The sequence below is a fragment of the Barbatula barbatula genome (assembly GCF_947034865.1).
Source record: "Barbatula barbatula genome assembly, chromosome: 14".
Taxonomy (NCBI): Eukaryota; Metazoa; Chordata; class Actinopteri; order Cypriniformes; family Nemacheilidae; genus Barbatula; species Barbatula barbatula.
This window is the reverse complement of record NC_136777.1, coordinates 4360406-4375561: the sequence shown is the minus strand read 5'-3', so window position 1 is coordinate 4375561 and position 15156 is coordinate 4360406. Positions and strand designations below refer to the sequence as shown.

Below are 15156 nucleotides of genomic sequence, written 5' to 3'. Positions count from 1 at the left end.
TTTCATCCCATCAGGCGATAGGTATTGCTACATATATTTAGCTGTTTGCTGTTGTTAGTGGCTTTGAAAATGTGTTGCTAGGACAAGCTCCAGCTTGAAGTATTCTTAAACAGTAGGGTATGAATAGAACTAACATGTTCATGTAGGTGTGACAAGTCCTTATAAAGTATGTTAAAGCCGTGACTTTGTTTGTGTTACGCATTGAGCCTTAATGCTCAAGGTTGTGCTTCGTCTGATCTCAAAATTGTCTTTTCTTTACTGCAGCATCTGTATAGTGGCAAATGGGACAAAGAACGTTACATATGTAGGAACCATGTGATGCATAAAGTAGGTATACAGGAATGTGACTGAAATACTTTAACACCACAATCAAAAATCACGTTGATAATGAACTTATTCTCATTCAGGCTTGGCTTTTTTTACGTGATATGCAAGCAAGGCAAGGCAAGGCAAGGCAAGTTTATTTGTATAGCACATTTCATACACAATGGCAATTCAAAGTGCTTTACATAGAAGAAATTAAAAATATCCATTTGATAAAACAGTTAAGAAATAAGAAAAATAAAAGTAACCAGTTAAGAATAAAAAAATTAAATAACATAGTTTAGAAGAAATAAGAAAAATAAAAATTAACCAGTTAATAAAATAAAATAAAATATAGTTTAGATTAGATAATCAATAAAATAAAGTACAGCGCAAACAGTCGGACGGTCAGAGGCACAGTGGCACATTAATCAAATGCAAAGTTAAACAGATGTGTTTTGAGTCTGGATTTGAATGTGACTACTGTAGGAGCACATCTGATCTCTTCTGGAAGCTGGTTCCAGCTGCGGCTCGCATAATAGCTAAATGCAGACTCTCCTTGCTTAGAGAGAACCCTTGGTATTTCTAGCTGATGCGATCCTAATGACCTGAGTGTTCTTTTGGGTCTGTATTCAATGAGCATATCTGCAATGTATTGAGGTCCTAGGCCATTGAACGATTTATATACCAGTAGTAAAACTTTAAAATCTATCCTATATGTAACTGGTAGCCAGTGTAAAGACCTGAGGACTGGTGTGATATGATCATATTTTCTGGTTCTGCTCAGAATCCTTGCCGCAGCGTTCTGTATGAGCTGCATCTGTCTTATGGTCTTTTTGGGAAGGCCAGTAAGGAGCCCATTACAATAATCCACCCTGCTGGTGATGAAAGCATGCACTAGTTTCTCTAAGTCTTGACTAGAAACAAAGCATCTAATTCTTGCAATATTTTTCAGATGATAGTATGCTGATTTAGTTATTGCTTTGACATGACTACTGAAGCTAAGGTCTGACTCTAGAGACACACCGAGATTCCTGACTTGATTTTTTGTTGTTTGACCTTTAGAGTGAAGGTACGCGTTCACCTTGAGAACTTCATCTTTATTTCCAAACGCAATGACTTCAGATGCATTGACCTTAAGTCCACAACGAGGTGTGAGAAGAGAGTTACCAAATGGGCCATAATGTCCTTGGTGTTCTGGAAGTCAGCAAGTGGCCCTTACAGAAGGGAACACTGGTCCAGATTTACGAAAACCAGGCGATCATTTGGCTTAGAACTGTCTGGCTGTGCTCAAACCAGGACATTTCCATGTGTTCATAGAGGCTGGTTTACAGGGCAGGAGACACAACCAGCAGAGATCCATTTTCACCGCATTGGTCTCGGCTGCACCAGGTGGACTGGCAGCGGGTGGAAACGGGGTCTTCATTGCGTTCCAGTTTGTCTCTGGTTCTGGTTGCAGAACATCATGCCTTCATAACCCACCTTGGAAGCAGAGCCAAGGTTCTCCCTGTGGGTTTAGTTTGTGGTTCTTGCTGGTGGTTTGTCATCTCTCCAAGCTCAGGTTATGTTCTAACATGCTTTTCTTACGGAAGAGGGTAGGATGTTGCATCACCAACCTTGTTGGTCCTTGCACGTTATTTTTTGTAATGCAAAGCTACTTGAATCTCAAATATAGTCACAGTTCAGATAAAATGACCCAAAAAGGGACCAGGGATAAGAAGGCCAACACTTTAATATTTAAGTTTAACTGTTAATACAAAAAATAGTACATTTGAAAGCTGTGAAATCAATGAAATATACAGTTTAAATTGAGTAAGTTTAAGTAATAAAATTAAGTAAATCTGAGTAACACAAATATTTCTATTAGAATTCACCAAAAGTATTAAAAGTGTATATAAAAAGCATAATTTAATGAAATACGTATTTATTTTCATTAAATAAACTTAAATAATATATGTACATTTTAAAGAAATTCAGAGAGAAATCTACTCGGCTGTTGAGAGGGATATTAATATTTGGGGTTTTCTATTCAGAAGGCATTTCAAGTGTTTGCATGCTATTGGTGACATTGTGTGTCCGCGGGTATTCAGAACCCATATGTTGTAATTTTTTGTGAGATCTTCTGGATTTGGAATCAAAGCATGGGACGATGGTCTGTGGCAAACAAGTGGAGTCTGGAGTGAAATGTGTTCTCCGTCTGACACTTTCCTGTTTTTCAGTCACAGGCTTTGCATTGCAATCTTTGCATCATTTAGAGTTGATGCAATTGGGGTGATCCATTTTGTGTACCTCATTATCTTTGTTAATCTGCTTTCAGCAAGTCTCTGTTCACATTCTATGTGATTTTGTAAGTGAGTTTGAGGACATTTAATGCGATGTCCGCCTAGCCGGTGCTTTCAGTGATATTCAATCTGCCTTTCAGTGTTCAAAAGACCTCCATTTAGACTAATCTTTTGATTTAAGTCTGTCAAGACTTTGACCAGAATTGATCTGTTTCCTCCCCCCCCTCTCTCTCTCTCTCTCTTGAACGGACAGGGCATATGCACGATGACAACGGCATTTCTGCACTTCTTTTTCCTGGCGTCCTTCTGTTGGGTTTTGACAGAGGCTTGGCAGTCCTACATGGCCGTGACGGGAAAAGTTCGGACGAGGCTCATCCGGAAACGTTTCCTCTGTCTGGGATGGGGTGAGTGTTCGGATCTCTGACACATCTCTCTTTCTCCTCCGTAATGCAATTTCTGCAGCTCCATCATCAAATCGCCATTTACTTTTCAAACATGGCTGATGTGAGCTTTTGTAATATTAAATAATATCCAGTATGTCCCATACCTCCCCAGGGTTGCTTATACAGGGCCACTTTTCACATACATCTAATTGATTACAGAAGAGCCAACACTCATCTCTCCAGTTACCTAGCAACAAACAAGGCTCTCTTTTTCATCAATGCAGCGTTTCGCTGTGTGTTGGGGAGAAGACAAGTGAAGATAGACAAGGACAGATATGTGAACCGTTTATCAGTTTGCGTATTTGAATGCATTTCTATGGATTCATTGAAATTGATTTGGGATCCGTGTGATGTTCCAGGATAAGGTGGATTTTGTTGAACTAAACAACATTAAAAATGTTAAGCATTTTATTTTGAGCCAGTTTGTGTTCAGAATCTCGATTCTCTTCCATTTGTATCAGTTTGTGATTCCATTGTCATAGAAACGGTTGCTAGGCAGTGAGTATGAGGAGACAAAAAGAATAAATTACTGGACACCAGCGGCTACCTTCTGGATCTCAACACCTCTGTTAAGATCCATTTTAATGTGAAACAGAAGAGCAATGTGGGATCGTATACACTATATCAAAAATGTCAAAAAAGCATAGCACCATGTTAAAGGGACAGTTCTCTCAAAAATAAAAAAATCTGTCATCATTATTTCCCTCAAGTCTCTTTCTTGTCAATGACTCTTTCTTCTAAAAAGAAGATATGGGTGATCCATACAATTGAAGTCAAGGAGGGCCTGTGTTTGGTTACCGACATTCCTCAAAATATCGTCTTTTGTGTTCTACAGAGGAAGTGAAGTTATACAGGTTTGCGATGACATGAGATTTTTCATTTTTATGTCTACTGTCTCTTTAAGGGCAATTTGGGTACGTAAGATGCCTCTTAGAGACATGATAATAGTTGTGTGTGGTCAAAAGACGCATTACACACATAAGATGTGCGTCTCGCATTCTACGGTTTACAGAAGTGACATCACTTGTGTTGTTTGTCTCTACTATAAATCATCTAGCGTAGTGTGCTTCTCCAAGGGAACGGTCACATCATCATGGACACTTTCCAGGTCAAAATCATTAATCCTTGTCATATATTTTCCTATTTTGCACCCGTGGAAAGACTAAATGTGACCTTTGAGCCAGGAACAGTGATGTTGTGTGCACTGCAGTGTGATTTCTGATTGGAGGATAAATCTGCTGGGCAGTTAGAGGCGGGGCTAAGATTCAGCGAAGAGGTGGGGGGACTGCTGGGTTGCTCAGACAAGCTGATTGCATCAATAAATTCAGCCACCGGCGCGAGAGGGACGCTGTTAATATTCAGATCACGGGACGGTAGCAAGAGCAGAAAGAGTCCTTTCATAACGGCAGCATTGTTGGAGATCAGAAAATAAGAGTGAAACAGAGAGAGGATTCAAATGATGGGGGAGACAATATACATGAGGTCATAACCCTACAGGAAAATCCAGCTTAAGAATGTAACTTAAGAACTTTTGAATCTGTTATCTGGCTTTTGTTTCATTCATTTACACTGTGGACCGTAACTATAACGACAACTTTAACAATAACTATATTTAATAATTCTTTCTTTTAAAGGATTGCCTGCCCTGGTAGTTGCCATCTCAATGGGATTCACAAAAGCGAAAGGATACGGGACGCCCCAATAGTAAGTCACTCATTCTTAAACCAGGAACATGAAATGTCCCACCACGGCACATTAAAACCTTCCCAATGAAACCACGAGCAAAACGACAAGAAAATCTGCATAAACTGAAATAGCAGGAGAGCCGAGAGATTTCCAGTCCACCCACATTTACTCCTGAGGATACCTGGATCTAAACAGTGTTTTTAGATCTCTTCAGAGTTCTTGTTTCTCACTAAAAGTCTCCAAAGTAGAACCGTGGCATATGGCCTCAAGATCCCTAGACACCCAAGGACGATATGACTGTGTACTGTACCGTCACGCTTCATTAAATTGATGCCGGATGTTACATTTAATGCAAGATTTGCTTAAAAAATGTGTGTTTGCAGCTGTTGGCTCTCTCTGGAAGGTGGTCTTCTGTATGCGTTCGTGGGACCCGCTGCCGCAGTGGTGCTGGTAATTGCACAGTTTGTTTATTTACTGTGATTTTACAGTGTTTAGTTCTAACTACACACAGCAGGGCCTTAGAGCGTTTCGTGTCATTTGGCAAAATTGTCTCTTTCTTTTGTAGTGCAGTCTGATGACTGTCTCACCCTCCTCTTACAGTTTCTAGACAGATTTTTTAATAATCACATTTATTTTCTAAAAATGTTTTAGAATCAAAGCGTAAAACCTGGTTAGATTCTTTTATAGAAATAACTCAGTTTGATAGGATTTCTGCTTTACTTCGTGGTGTTTGAATGTGCCGTTCCTGTACAGTACAAGGATGGAAAGTGATGATTTTTTAGTTTGATAAGATTGAGAACTTGATGGTCTTTCTGCATTTGTGTACAGGTTAACATGGTCATTGGTATTCTGGTGTTTAACAAATTGGTTTCGAGAGATGGGATCCTGGATAAGAAGCTTAAACACAGAGCAGGGTAAGAGCCAACTAGCCACATCACATAAAAACATACCCAAAAACTCAAACTCGGTTACAAAACCTAGTGAGCTGACTATGTAGACAGGATTTTAAGGAATCATAGGTCCAAACACTGTTTCAAATGGATGTACAACAGCATTGTACAATTGAAAGGAAGCATTAGTATATTCTTCAAGAGATATACTTTTCTTATTTTACTTTAATTTTCATATGATATATTTTATGTTATTTGATTTATTATTATTGTTATGTATATAATATTTTTCCTATTATATAATATATTCTTCAAGATGGGAATGCATGAATGCTTGGCGGAGTTCCTTTATTTTATTTGATATTATTTGTTGACATTTTATGTTATATATATATATGTTTTATATTATATATTTTATGTTGTTATAATTATAATAAAAATGTATCTTTTTTGAGAAGGCAATGTACGAAAGCATTGCAACATTTTTCTTTATTTTATTATTATTATTAATAATTTTACATTATTTACTTTATATTTCATGTTATTTCATGTTATTTGATTTATTATTATTATTATTATTATTATTATGTATATTATATCTTTCATATTATATAATACAGTATATTCTTCAAGACCGCGATGCATGAATGCATGATTCCTTTATTTTATTTTATTTTAGATTGTTTTTGGTTAATAATTTTTTTATATATATTTTATGTTGTTGCTATTTATATTTGTTATATTATATCATATTTTTTTATTGCTTTAAATGTTGTAAATATAACAACAGGCATGTCTCACCTTGGTTAAAATATGTTTTTTGTTGTTCTGTAGGCAGATGAGCGAGCCCCATGCAGGATTAACTTTAAAATGTGCCAAATGTGGTGTGGTCTCAACTACTGCTTTATCAGCAACAACGGCCAGCAATGCCATGTAAGTGTCCAACGACACCCCTGAAAATCGATACGATTATGCTGCGTGCAATAAAGCGTGCAAGTTTATACACAGGTTGGGTTTACCCGTGCGTGTCCTTGCTTTGGGGAAGGATATCTGTGGAGGTGTTAAATGAACAGCTGGCTCTCTTTCTCATTTTGTTGTCTTCACACACGCCATTGGAAATGAAATGTGTATCAGATGTTGTATGTCTTGGATTCATTATGTACTGATGGTAAACCTGAATTTCTCTGTGTCTCAGGGCGTCTTTGTGGAGTTCCTGTGTTGTTCTGCCTCTCTTGGCTCTCACCTGGATGTCTGCAGTGCTCGCCATGACAGACAAACGGTCCATTTTATTCCAGATCCTCTTTGCTGTCTTTGACTCCCTGCAGGGCTTTGTAATAGTCATGGTCCACTGTATCCTCCGAAGAGAGGTAGGCTGGAACCGTTCTCATCCTGTATTACTTCTCACTCTTTCATTCCTTCACAGACAGTTTGTTTTTATTCCGTGCCCAGTTTTACTCTTAAAGGAGTGTTTTTATCATTGTTTACCCACCTCAATGTCTTTCCAAACACATGCTGTTTTTTGGAAGTTTCGAAGAATCTTAGCATAAGATATTTTCATAAAAGGATACTTTATGGTGACCACGGCTTTCATGGTCACGGTATTTCTGTGTGTGTGATTTATTTAGTCTCAGCAGGCACACACGTTTTGAATGAATGATAGAGTATGCGGAAAATGTTGACAGAATCTACCCTTGTCCTGACTTTATAAATAAACCCCCTTCAACCGACCACTTAATGAAAGGACATCCTTAAATGAATACACAAAAATGAATTTACAGAGTCAAAAACTTTCTTCGATCCTTACGTTGTTTGTTTGTCTTGTTGTTTGTTAATCGAATCGTTGTTGGTGACGTTCAACACTCAGGCGTTTATGATGGTTCGCAGGTTCAAGATGCCTTCAGATGTCGCCTTAGAAACTGTCAAGACCCCATCAGCGCAGACGCGACTGGCACGTTCCCCAACGGACATGCACAGATCATGGTACGAGACCTGGCACATTCACGCTAGATTATTCTTTGTAAATGGTGGAACTGCGTATTTATACTTTCATGTTTGTCATCCTTTACTTGCTCGGGGGAAGTAATTGCTATTAAAATGCTACCGGAGATATTTGGCTCATCTCTAGACTTGCACGGACCCACCGGCGCGTAACAATCATAGTTCTGAATTAGGTTGTGATATAAAGTTTCTCAAGCAAAAGCGTTTCACGATAATGAGGCGCCCGATGTGCAGGATCTCTTTGATTCAGCTCCTCTATCACCTCTACTATTGTGAAACCCAAATAATCAGATTCTATTTATAAATTGTTACGACGGAGGACTAAAAAAGAAGCTTTGCTCTGTTGGGACGTGGTTAGACTGCAGACTGCGGTATCACAGTGTGATTTTATTCTCTGGTTATCTGGTTGATGTATAATTTCGCATTTACAAGGTTACGCTGTACTTTATTAACGGTGCATTTCATAACATTATTTCAAACACTTTTTGTTATTCTAAACCTTTTATTTGATCTGTTATAATGTGTGTTTGCCACTTTAAGAGTAGAATTTTACTTTGCTTGTCTCTCCTTCCACAGACTGACTTTGAGAAAGACGTGGACATCGCCTGTCGGTCAGGTAGGAGACAGATTGCACCTGCATTCGTGTTGTGTTGAAATAGTTTTAATTATTTGATCGCACGTATTGTATTCTCTTTTATCCGTAGTTGCCGTGTGGAATAAAAGTTAATTTGCGGGTGTCTTCGCAGACGTGTTGCTTAATTGTCTCCCCTAAGTCGGTTTAGTCCCTTGAAATCGGTTCAAAACATGATTTTTGTTTCAAGGTTTCGACTGAATTGTCACGCTGTTTTGCTTAAAACTTGTTTGGCTTTAAAAGTTGCGATATTCACCACATCCAGACAAGATCAAAGCGGGATGCCTTTATTAGAGCTGTAGATTGTCTGTGAAGTCTGAGGAGCGTTGTTATACCCTAGACGACGGCTTGTTTAATGATTGTTTCAGAAAGGTTCAAGGGATTTATAATACACTTTTGTAATAATGCCACGATCAGACGTGATGCTAAATGTTACGACACAACCGAGCAGAATTGATATGATGCTCAGTATGCACGTTATGTGGAGGAAGAGTTTAGATCCGATTTCATCAACTAGAAAACCAAACGACTGAAGAAAAATCTTATGTTCTCAGTGAAGAGCAGGGTTGTGTTGCTTGTCATCTGGTTAGGACGTGCTGCGAGCGTTCACTTACACTGGAATGAGTCACTAAAGTTGTTTAGTGTTTGCTGTTATGAAACTTAATGTTGATCAAAATAAATGAGTTTACAAGAGCACAGTAAATCAGGTATTATGCTGTAGATCTAAAATCCTAGGAGATGCTCAGTTTGCTGACCGTTTGGTTTTTGTGGTGCAAATGCAAGCCTCATATAACAACATCCTGACTAAAGTGTTCTTCATTAAAAGTGGAATAGAATCTGCTCAGACAATGAATCATATTGTGTGACATTGCAAGATTTAAGAAAAGGTTTCATTTAAATCCAAGAATCTCATAAAAGATTGTTAAAAAATTTTAAAGTCTTATCATTTGTGACATTATTTTCATTTAATGTTTTGTGTAATTTACATAATTAATGTATTATTATTCTTTTTTAAATCAGAAGCAAATAAGCTAAATTAATGACAGAACAATAAACACTGTTGTTGTTTATAATGTTTAAATACTTAACCCTCGTATTCTGTTCGATTTTCTGTAACCTTCTTTATGGATCGGGTCAAATTGACCTGTATAGATTCAATGCAATTTTCCAAAAATCACACTATGAAAAACAATAAAAATCAGGTACACTGTTAATACTCTATTCATGTCAACACTTGACATCTTACAAAAAAGATATTTTTTAAATGTTATAAATGAAAACATTCTTTGTTTAGAAAAGATTTCGAACTACATTTGTTGTCAATTTTTTATTCTTCCCATTTATGTTCAAAACATCATAATAAGATTAGAACATAATAAGATTTTTTTACAGACAGCTGCCACTTTTAGTTTGAATTGATTTGAAAATAAAATAAAAAAATAAATAAATGAAAGCTTATTTTGATGTACTTATTTTTTATTTGTGTCTCAAACATTTGGTTAGGGTTAGAGCTAAACTGAGCAATAACATCATGTGCAAACATCACCAACGTAACAAAATGTATTTTGTTTATGTTAAAACACATCAGCATGTTGAAACCTAGCATGCATATTCATGACACTAAGAAAAAGTCAACGAAAAAAACTGACACCGACAGCGTTTCTGAGATTTGCCCTAAAAGTCCTTGTTTTGAGCCCGAAGCCATCGCAGTGTCCTTCTATCAGCATTCAGCGTGCGTGTTTACATGCCATGTGATGTGATGCATTAATGTTGGCTGGATGATTTTTACCATGCATGCATTGTTGTCTTCTCGTCTCCTTCTTGTTCATTTCTAAACGTCGTCAGTAATTCCCTTATGGATTTGTGGAGACAGAGCCCTGCTGTAGAGGACAGGTCGCTCTCGCCCTACTGATGATTCTGTCATCGCTTCTAGATGTTGCTTTCTCCTGTGTGCCTTTTTCCAATGAACAGAAGCAATCCAAAATATGGACATATTTGTACCAGAGGGTTTTGTGTGGGTTTTATATTCAATATTCTGTGTAGACAGTTTGTTTGCTATAGACCAGAATAGTGAAGGTTGACTGATGGAGTCGTTTCGATTAGATATGCTGGTCATTTCATTCCAAACCTGTGTGACTTACTTTCTAACGCAGAACACAGAAGAAGATATTTCGAAGATCGTTGGTGAGCAAACAACATTGCCCCCCGTTGACTTCCTTTGTATGGACACAAAACCACATTTCTCAAAATATCTTATTAACAAGTAGAAACAATCATATCAAGGTTTTGGATGACATGATGGTGAAAGGATCGACTTCTAAATATGTTTGTGTGCTATTCCCTCTATTCCCTCACATACACATTCACTAATGATGTTCCTCCCAACCCGCAGCTCTCCACAAAGACATGGGCTCTTGCCGGGCAGCCACAATCACCGGTACCCTCTCTCGCATCTCTCTGAACGATGAGGAGGAAGAGAAAGGTCCCGAGGGGCTCAATTACTCCACGTTGCCTGGCAACATCATGTCTAAAGTGATCATCCAGCAGCCCTCCGGACTTCACATGTCTATGGGCATGGGCATGGGCGATCTGGGGGACCAGTGTTTAGACAGCACGGCCGACATGCGGAGGGCCATGTACCTGTGCACGGACGACGCCACCAGGCAGAACGAGCAAGAGCTGAGCGCCCACGACCTGAGCGGCCACCCCCAGCCGGGCCAGATGGAGACGGACTACATCGTCCTGCCTCGCAGCTCTGCGGCGTCGGCCGGCGGCTCCAGCAGCATTCCAACTCTGCTGAAAGATGACGGCAAGATGAACATCACCATGGACTCTCTGTCGCACGAGAGGCTGATGCATTACAAGATGGGAACCGAGTTTAACCTCGGCCATTCGGGGATGGACCAGCAGTACCCGGGCCAGGCCGAGCACATGCAGAACCTGCCGTTCGAACCGCGCACTGCTGTGAAAAACTTCCTGGCGGAGATGGAGGAGAGCGGAGGGCTGTCCCGGAGCGAAACCGGCTCCACTATATCCATGAGCTCTTTAGAGGTGCGCTTTCGAGCGACAAATTCAAATGAAACTGCTTATTTTGGTTTGTTGTGTAAAATGGCGCACATCAATTTTTGTCTTTGTATCTACAGAGAAGAAAGTCGAGGTACCAGGATTTAGACTTCGAGGTGAGTGAACGCTCCACCTGCTGAAGTGCATGCGTCAGGCCTTTGTTGCATCAACCGAAGGGCCATTTGTTGCGTTTGCGTTTCGCCCTTTAATTTACAACTACTTTGTGTAGCACTTAAGCTTATTGGAGCAGCATGTCCTGACACAACTGCGATTTATGAAGCGTTGTGTGGTTAAGCGTAAAAGCAATGCCGTCAGCTGCCGCATATTCTCATTCGATCCTTTTACATCTCCTGACTTCAAGCTGAAAATCATCCAAAAAAATGAGCCTGGGCATTTTCACAGTTTCAAGGTCACCCGAGAGCGTTTTAGACCCTCAAAATGAAATTGAATGTCAAGTGCTATCATTGACCCCTCATACGCCAGCGCTGTTTGTCATAACCCCGTCACAGCATCCGGCCAAATTCGCAGCTTTTCCACAGGGTCATGCACTCTTTAAAAGTACAGGCAGGGTTTATTTTTTCCTTGCAAAGTTCTGGTTCTCAGCTTGACTGAACTCCAATTCCCATCCCTTACCCTTCACCTTTACCATTGCAGAAAGTCATGCACACCAGAAAAAGGCATATGGAGCTGTTCCAGGAACTCAATCAGAAATTTCAAACCCTGGACCGATTTCGAGACATACCAAATATGGGCGGCATGGTGAGTAACAGGAAGCAGCCACTACAGGGCCTGTGGGTTCAGCGTGTCTCATTACCGAGTGCCACGTTGTCTATGTTTAGCGTCTATCTTCTGCAAGCGCCACACTCTTCTCGTACGTGATGAGTGACCCGAGGAATTAATAGTTACCCACCTGCTGTATTCATGTGGAAAAATAGCTTGCCCCCTGCATGCCTGCCTACCCCCGTGGGTGACGGCGGGGGTATTCAGATTATGAGAATAAAAAAACATGTTTTGTCATCACCATCACCTCATGAGCTCATTCACACACAAGGCCGCTAACGTGCTTATTATTTTCCTCCCCATTGGCAAATAACCGCTTGGCAAATGCACGGAAAAAACATCACTTGCTTTGCTTCAAATTTTGGAGAGGCTCTCTGTGGTTTCTGCACTGCGCTGCGCCAATTATCTGTAATTGTAAGACCGGTGGGATTGTTTGATGCGAGCAGCCATCAGACCAATTCCAACAAGATCACATTCCACCATCCAGCCGCATGTATCTGAGCCGTCGTTCTTCAAAACATTTTCCAGCTGACTGGCACTGCAGTGCTCGCACCCTTAATCAATGAAGTCATTTTTACTCTTTTGTTTTAAAACCGCTCTGTATATTGTTACAAAATTCATTTGTTGACACACACACACACAGACAGAGTTATATTTGTGTAGTCACAGCTCCTGACAGCATGTCCCTTTTACCACGTTATTCCCTTTTACCCGTGTTCAATCAGCTCTGCAGAACTTTGCCATTCTCCGCCTGTTGCTTAGTAACCACCAGAAGCGATGAACGTTCATTTTTATGCACTCACTGAAGTTCCTTCCGTTCTTTCTGAACACAAAAACGATGCTGTTTCAGTCAGATGCTGCGATTATTGATCTGTGGGTGTGTAAACTGTTCAGTTTTTTGGACCAGAATAACGAAGTTATCGCATTTGCATATTGTAATGTTAAAATATAACATTTAGTTCATGTTTGGTGTATAGATCCATCAGTTATGTGAAGTATCATGGTCTCCATAGCGACATTCATTGGCCAAGGACCGCCCCCAAAAGGCCACCTGATGCAACCAATCACAGCTCGTTTTGTTCAGCTTCATGTTTAGGGCGTGATATTGAAAAAGTCTCATTCAACTGTACGATCAGATGACTACTTTAAATCTTAAAAACATTTCCGTTGTATTTTGAATTATCTTTAATTTTATATTTTTTCTTGTTCCTTTTAGGTTTGTTTTTAGCATGTAATGTGCATTTGTCCTTTTATGGTTATTATTTTTGGTCATATTTTTATTAGACTAAAATATACGATATTATATTACAGTACATTACATTAATTTATGTTTATTTATTTTCAGTTTTAGTTTAGTTTCTCTTTATTTTCAGTTAGTCATTTTAGGATCTCAACATTTACGTTTAGTATTTCAAACATTATTTGCTGATATTTTTTATTTCAATTAACAGAATTATTTTAATAGTTTTAATAAAATATAAAAACCTTTCTCTTGAAGTTTTTCAAATTTTGCGGGCGTATGCATCAAATATTCTGAGACTTGAGTTAACCCAACCAGAGCGTTCGTTTCAGAGGGCAAAACCTTTGCAATACGATGACATTCATAGACTTTAAGTATGACTTCCTGTCATTACTGTTACTGTAGTCTACTTTTGGGCCAATATAGAAGAACACATCAGAAGATGAGTTAAAGCTCAATGATTCACGCTCACTCCTGTGCTGTGAAACGCTAACCACACGAGTTTCTATAATAAGCGAGCGCATGGAGAATGTTCCAGTAATGTGATATTTCTAACACGTCTGCATCTCGTCCTTTTCTGTAGGACAAGATGATGCAAAACAAGAACCCCTGGGAGAGCTTCAACCCGGCGAGCGAATACCAGAACTATGCCACAATGAATGTACTAGATCCCGACACAAAGAACTCTCTGGAGATGACTAGCGCCGAGTGGGAAAAGTGTGTCAATCTCCCACTGGACGTGCAGGAGGGAGATTTTCAGACGGAAGTCTGAGGAATAAGGAGACGTATGTGACGGTGGACATATTTTGCACTGAATAAAAACACTGAAGACTTTTCACGCAGCCTTGGAACGACATATCTGGACTCTAGGAGAATAGCAGGGACGATACGTGCCAATAAGATTTTAAAAAACAAAGGCAGGATAAGAAGACAAAAAAACATCTGTGTTATCTTTTCTTTTGTATTCGCACTTGTGTATTTAGTGGGGGGCAGACATGTACAATATCGAACATCACGTGTTTCAAACGTACCAATCGGAAAAGAATTGGTCCTGATATCTCGAGTCCCAGATGAGAGAAATAAAAAAGACACAACGTGTGACGTCCACCCACGAGTGGCAGCGGGTTCACGTTCGACAGGAGACGAGCCCGGCAACACAATGTATATACTTGAGCAGGTTTTTAAAAACGTTTATAACAAGTCCGTTTGGCCATTACTACACTTTTTACTTTATAATACGAAAAGAGAAAACTATTCAGAGGCAAAGAGAGATGATTTCTTTCTGTCATTTAAAAACGAATGTTTGTCCAGCTACATTCTTCATTGCTTTAAATGCAATAAAGGTAATACTCACTTTTTTATGAATAATATATTTCAAAACTTTAATACTGCAGAATCTGCTTGGAAGCTCAGCAAAGCTCTCTCATCTGCAGCCCTGTATAAAATATTTAAAAATCCAAAATGTTGTATGGTGTAAATAAAACTTTTGTCTACATATGTTTTACTTGTGCCAAGTTTATTTTAATGAGAAAAGAGAAAATGCCAACATGATGAGAGAGTTATAGCGAAAAATGTTAACATTTGAAAACGGAATGTAAATAAAAGAGGAAATATGTTCGTACTGCTTCAGAGAGCTTGTCGACTTACTCCTGTGTGCCGCTGCGTGTGTCTGCCGTGCTTTTCTCTCCACAAATGATCTGTGTGGAAATATTCTCAAGGTCATTCCTAATTTAACAACAATTTAATGATTGTTTACACCTACAGGCAAATAACAACAGTGACAATAATCTTCTGTGGTGCTTTATATAAAAATAGCAGCGTGAAGCTAAAAATAACAGCA

General features: G+C 39.1%; 1 protein-coding gene across 1 annotated transcript in view; it reads left to right on the top strand.

The window, feature by feature from the left end:
- adgrb3 (adhesion G protein-coupled receptor B3) overlaps positions 1–14941 on the top strand; it is a 126213-nt gene extending 111272 nt beyond the window's left edge. The window contains exons 19-30 of the mRNA XM_079472393.1: positions 2839–2989; positions 4663–4732; positions 5098–5164; positions 5543–5628; positions 6439–6537; positions 6800–6971; positions 7489–7584; positions 8179–8218; positions 10626–11284; positions 11377–11412; positions 11951–12055; positions 13900–14941. Coding sequence (XP_079328519.1) covers positions 2839–2989; positions 4663–4732; positions 5098–5164; positions 5543–5628; positions 6439–6537; positions 6800–6971; positions 7489–7584; positions 8179–8218; positions 10626–11284; positions 11377–11412; positions 11951–12055; positions 13900–14088 — 1770 coding nt within the window. The 3' untranslated portion in view covers positions 14089–14941. The remainder of the gene's footprint in view (positions 1–2838; positions 2990–4662; positions 4733–5097; positions 5165–5542; positions 5629–6438; positions 6538–6799; positions 6972–7488; positions 7585–8178; positions 8219–10625; positions 11285–11376; positions 11413–11950; positions 12056–13899) is intronic.
- Positions 14942–15156: the final 215 nt, after the last annotated feature.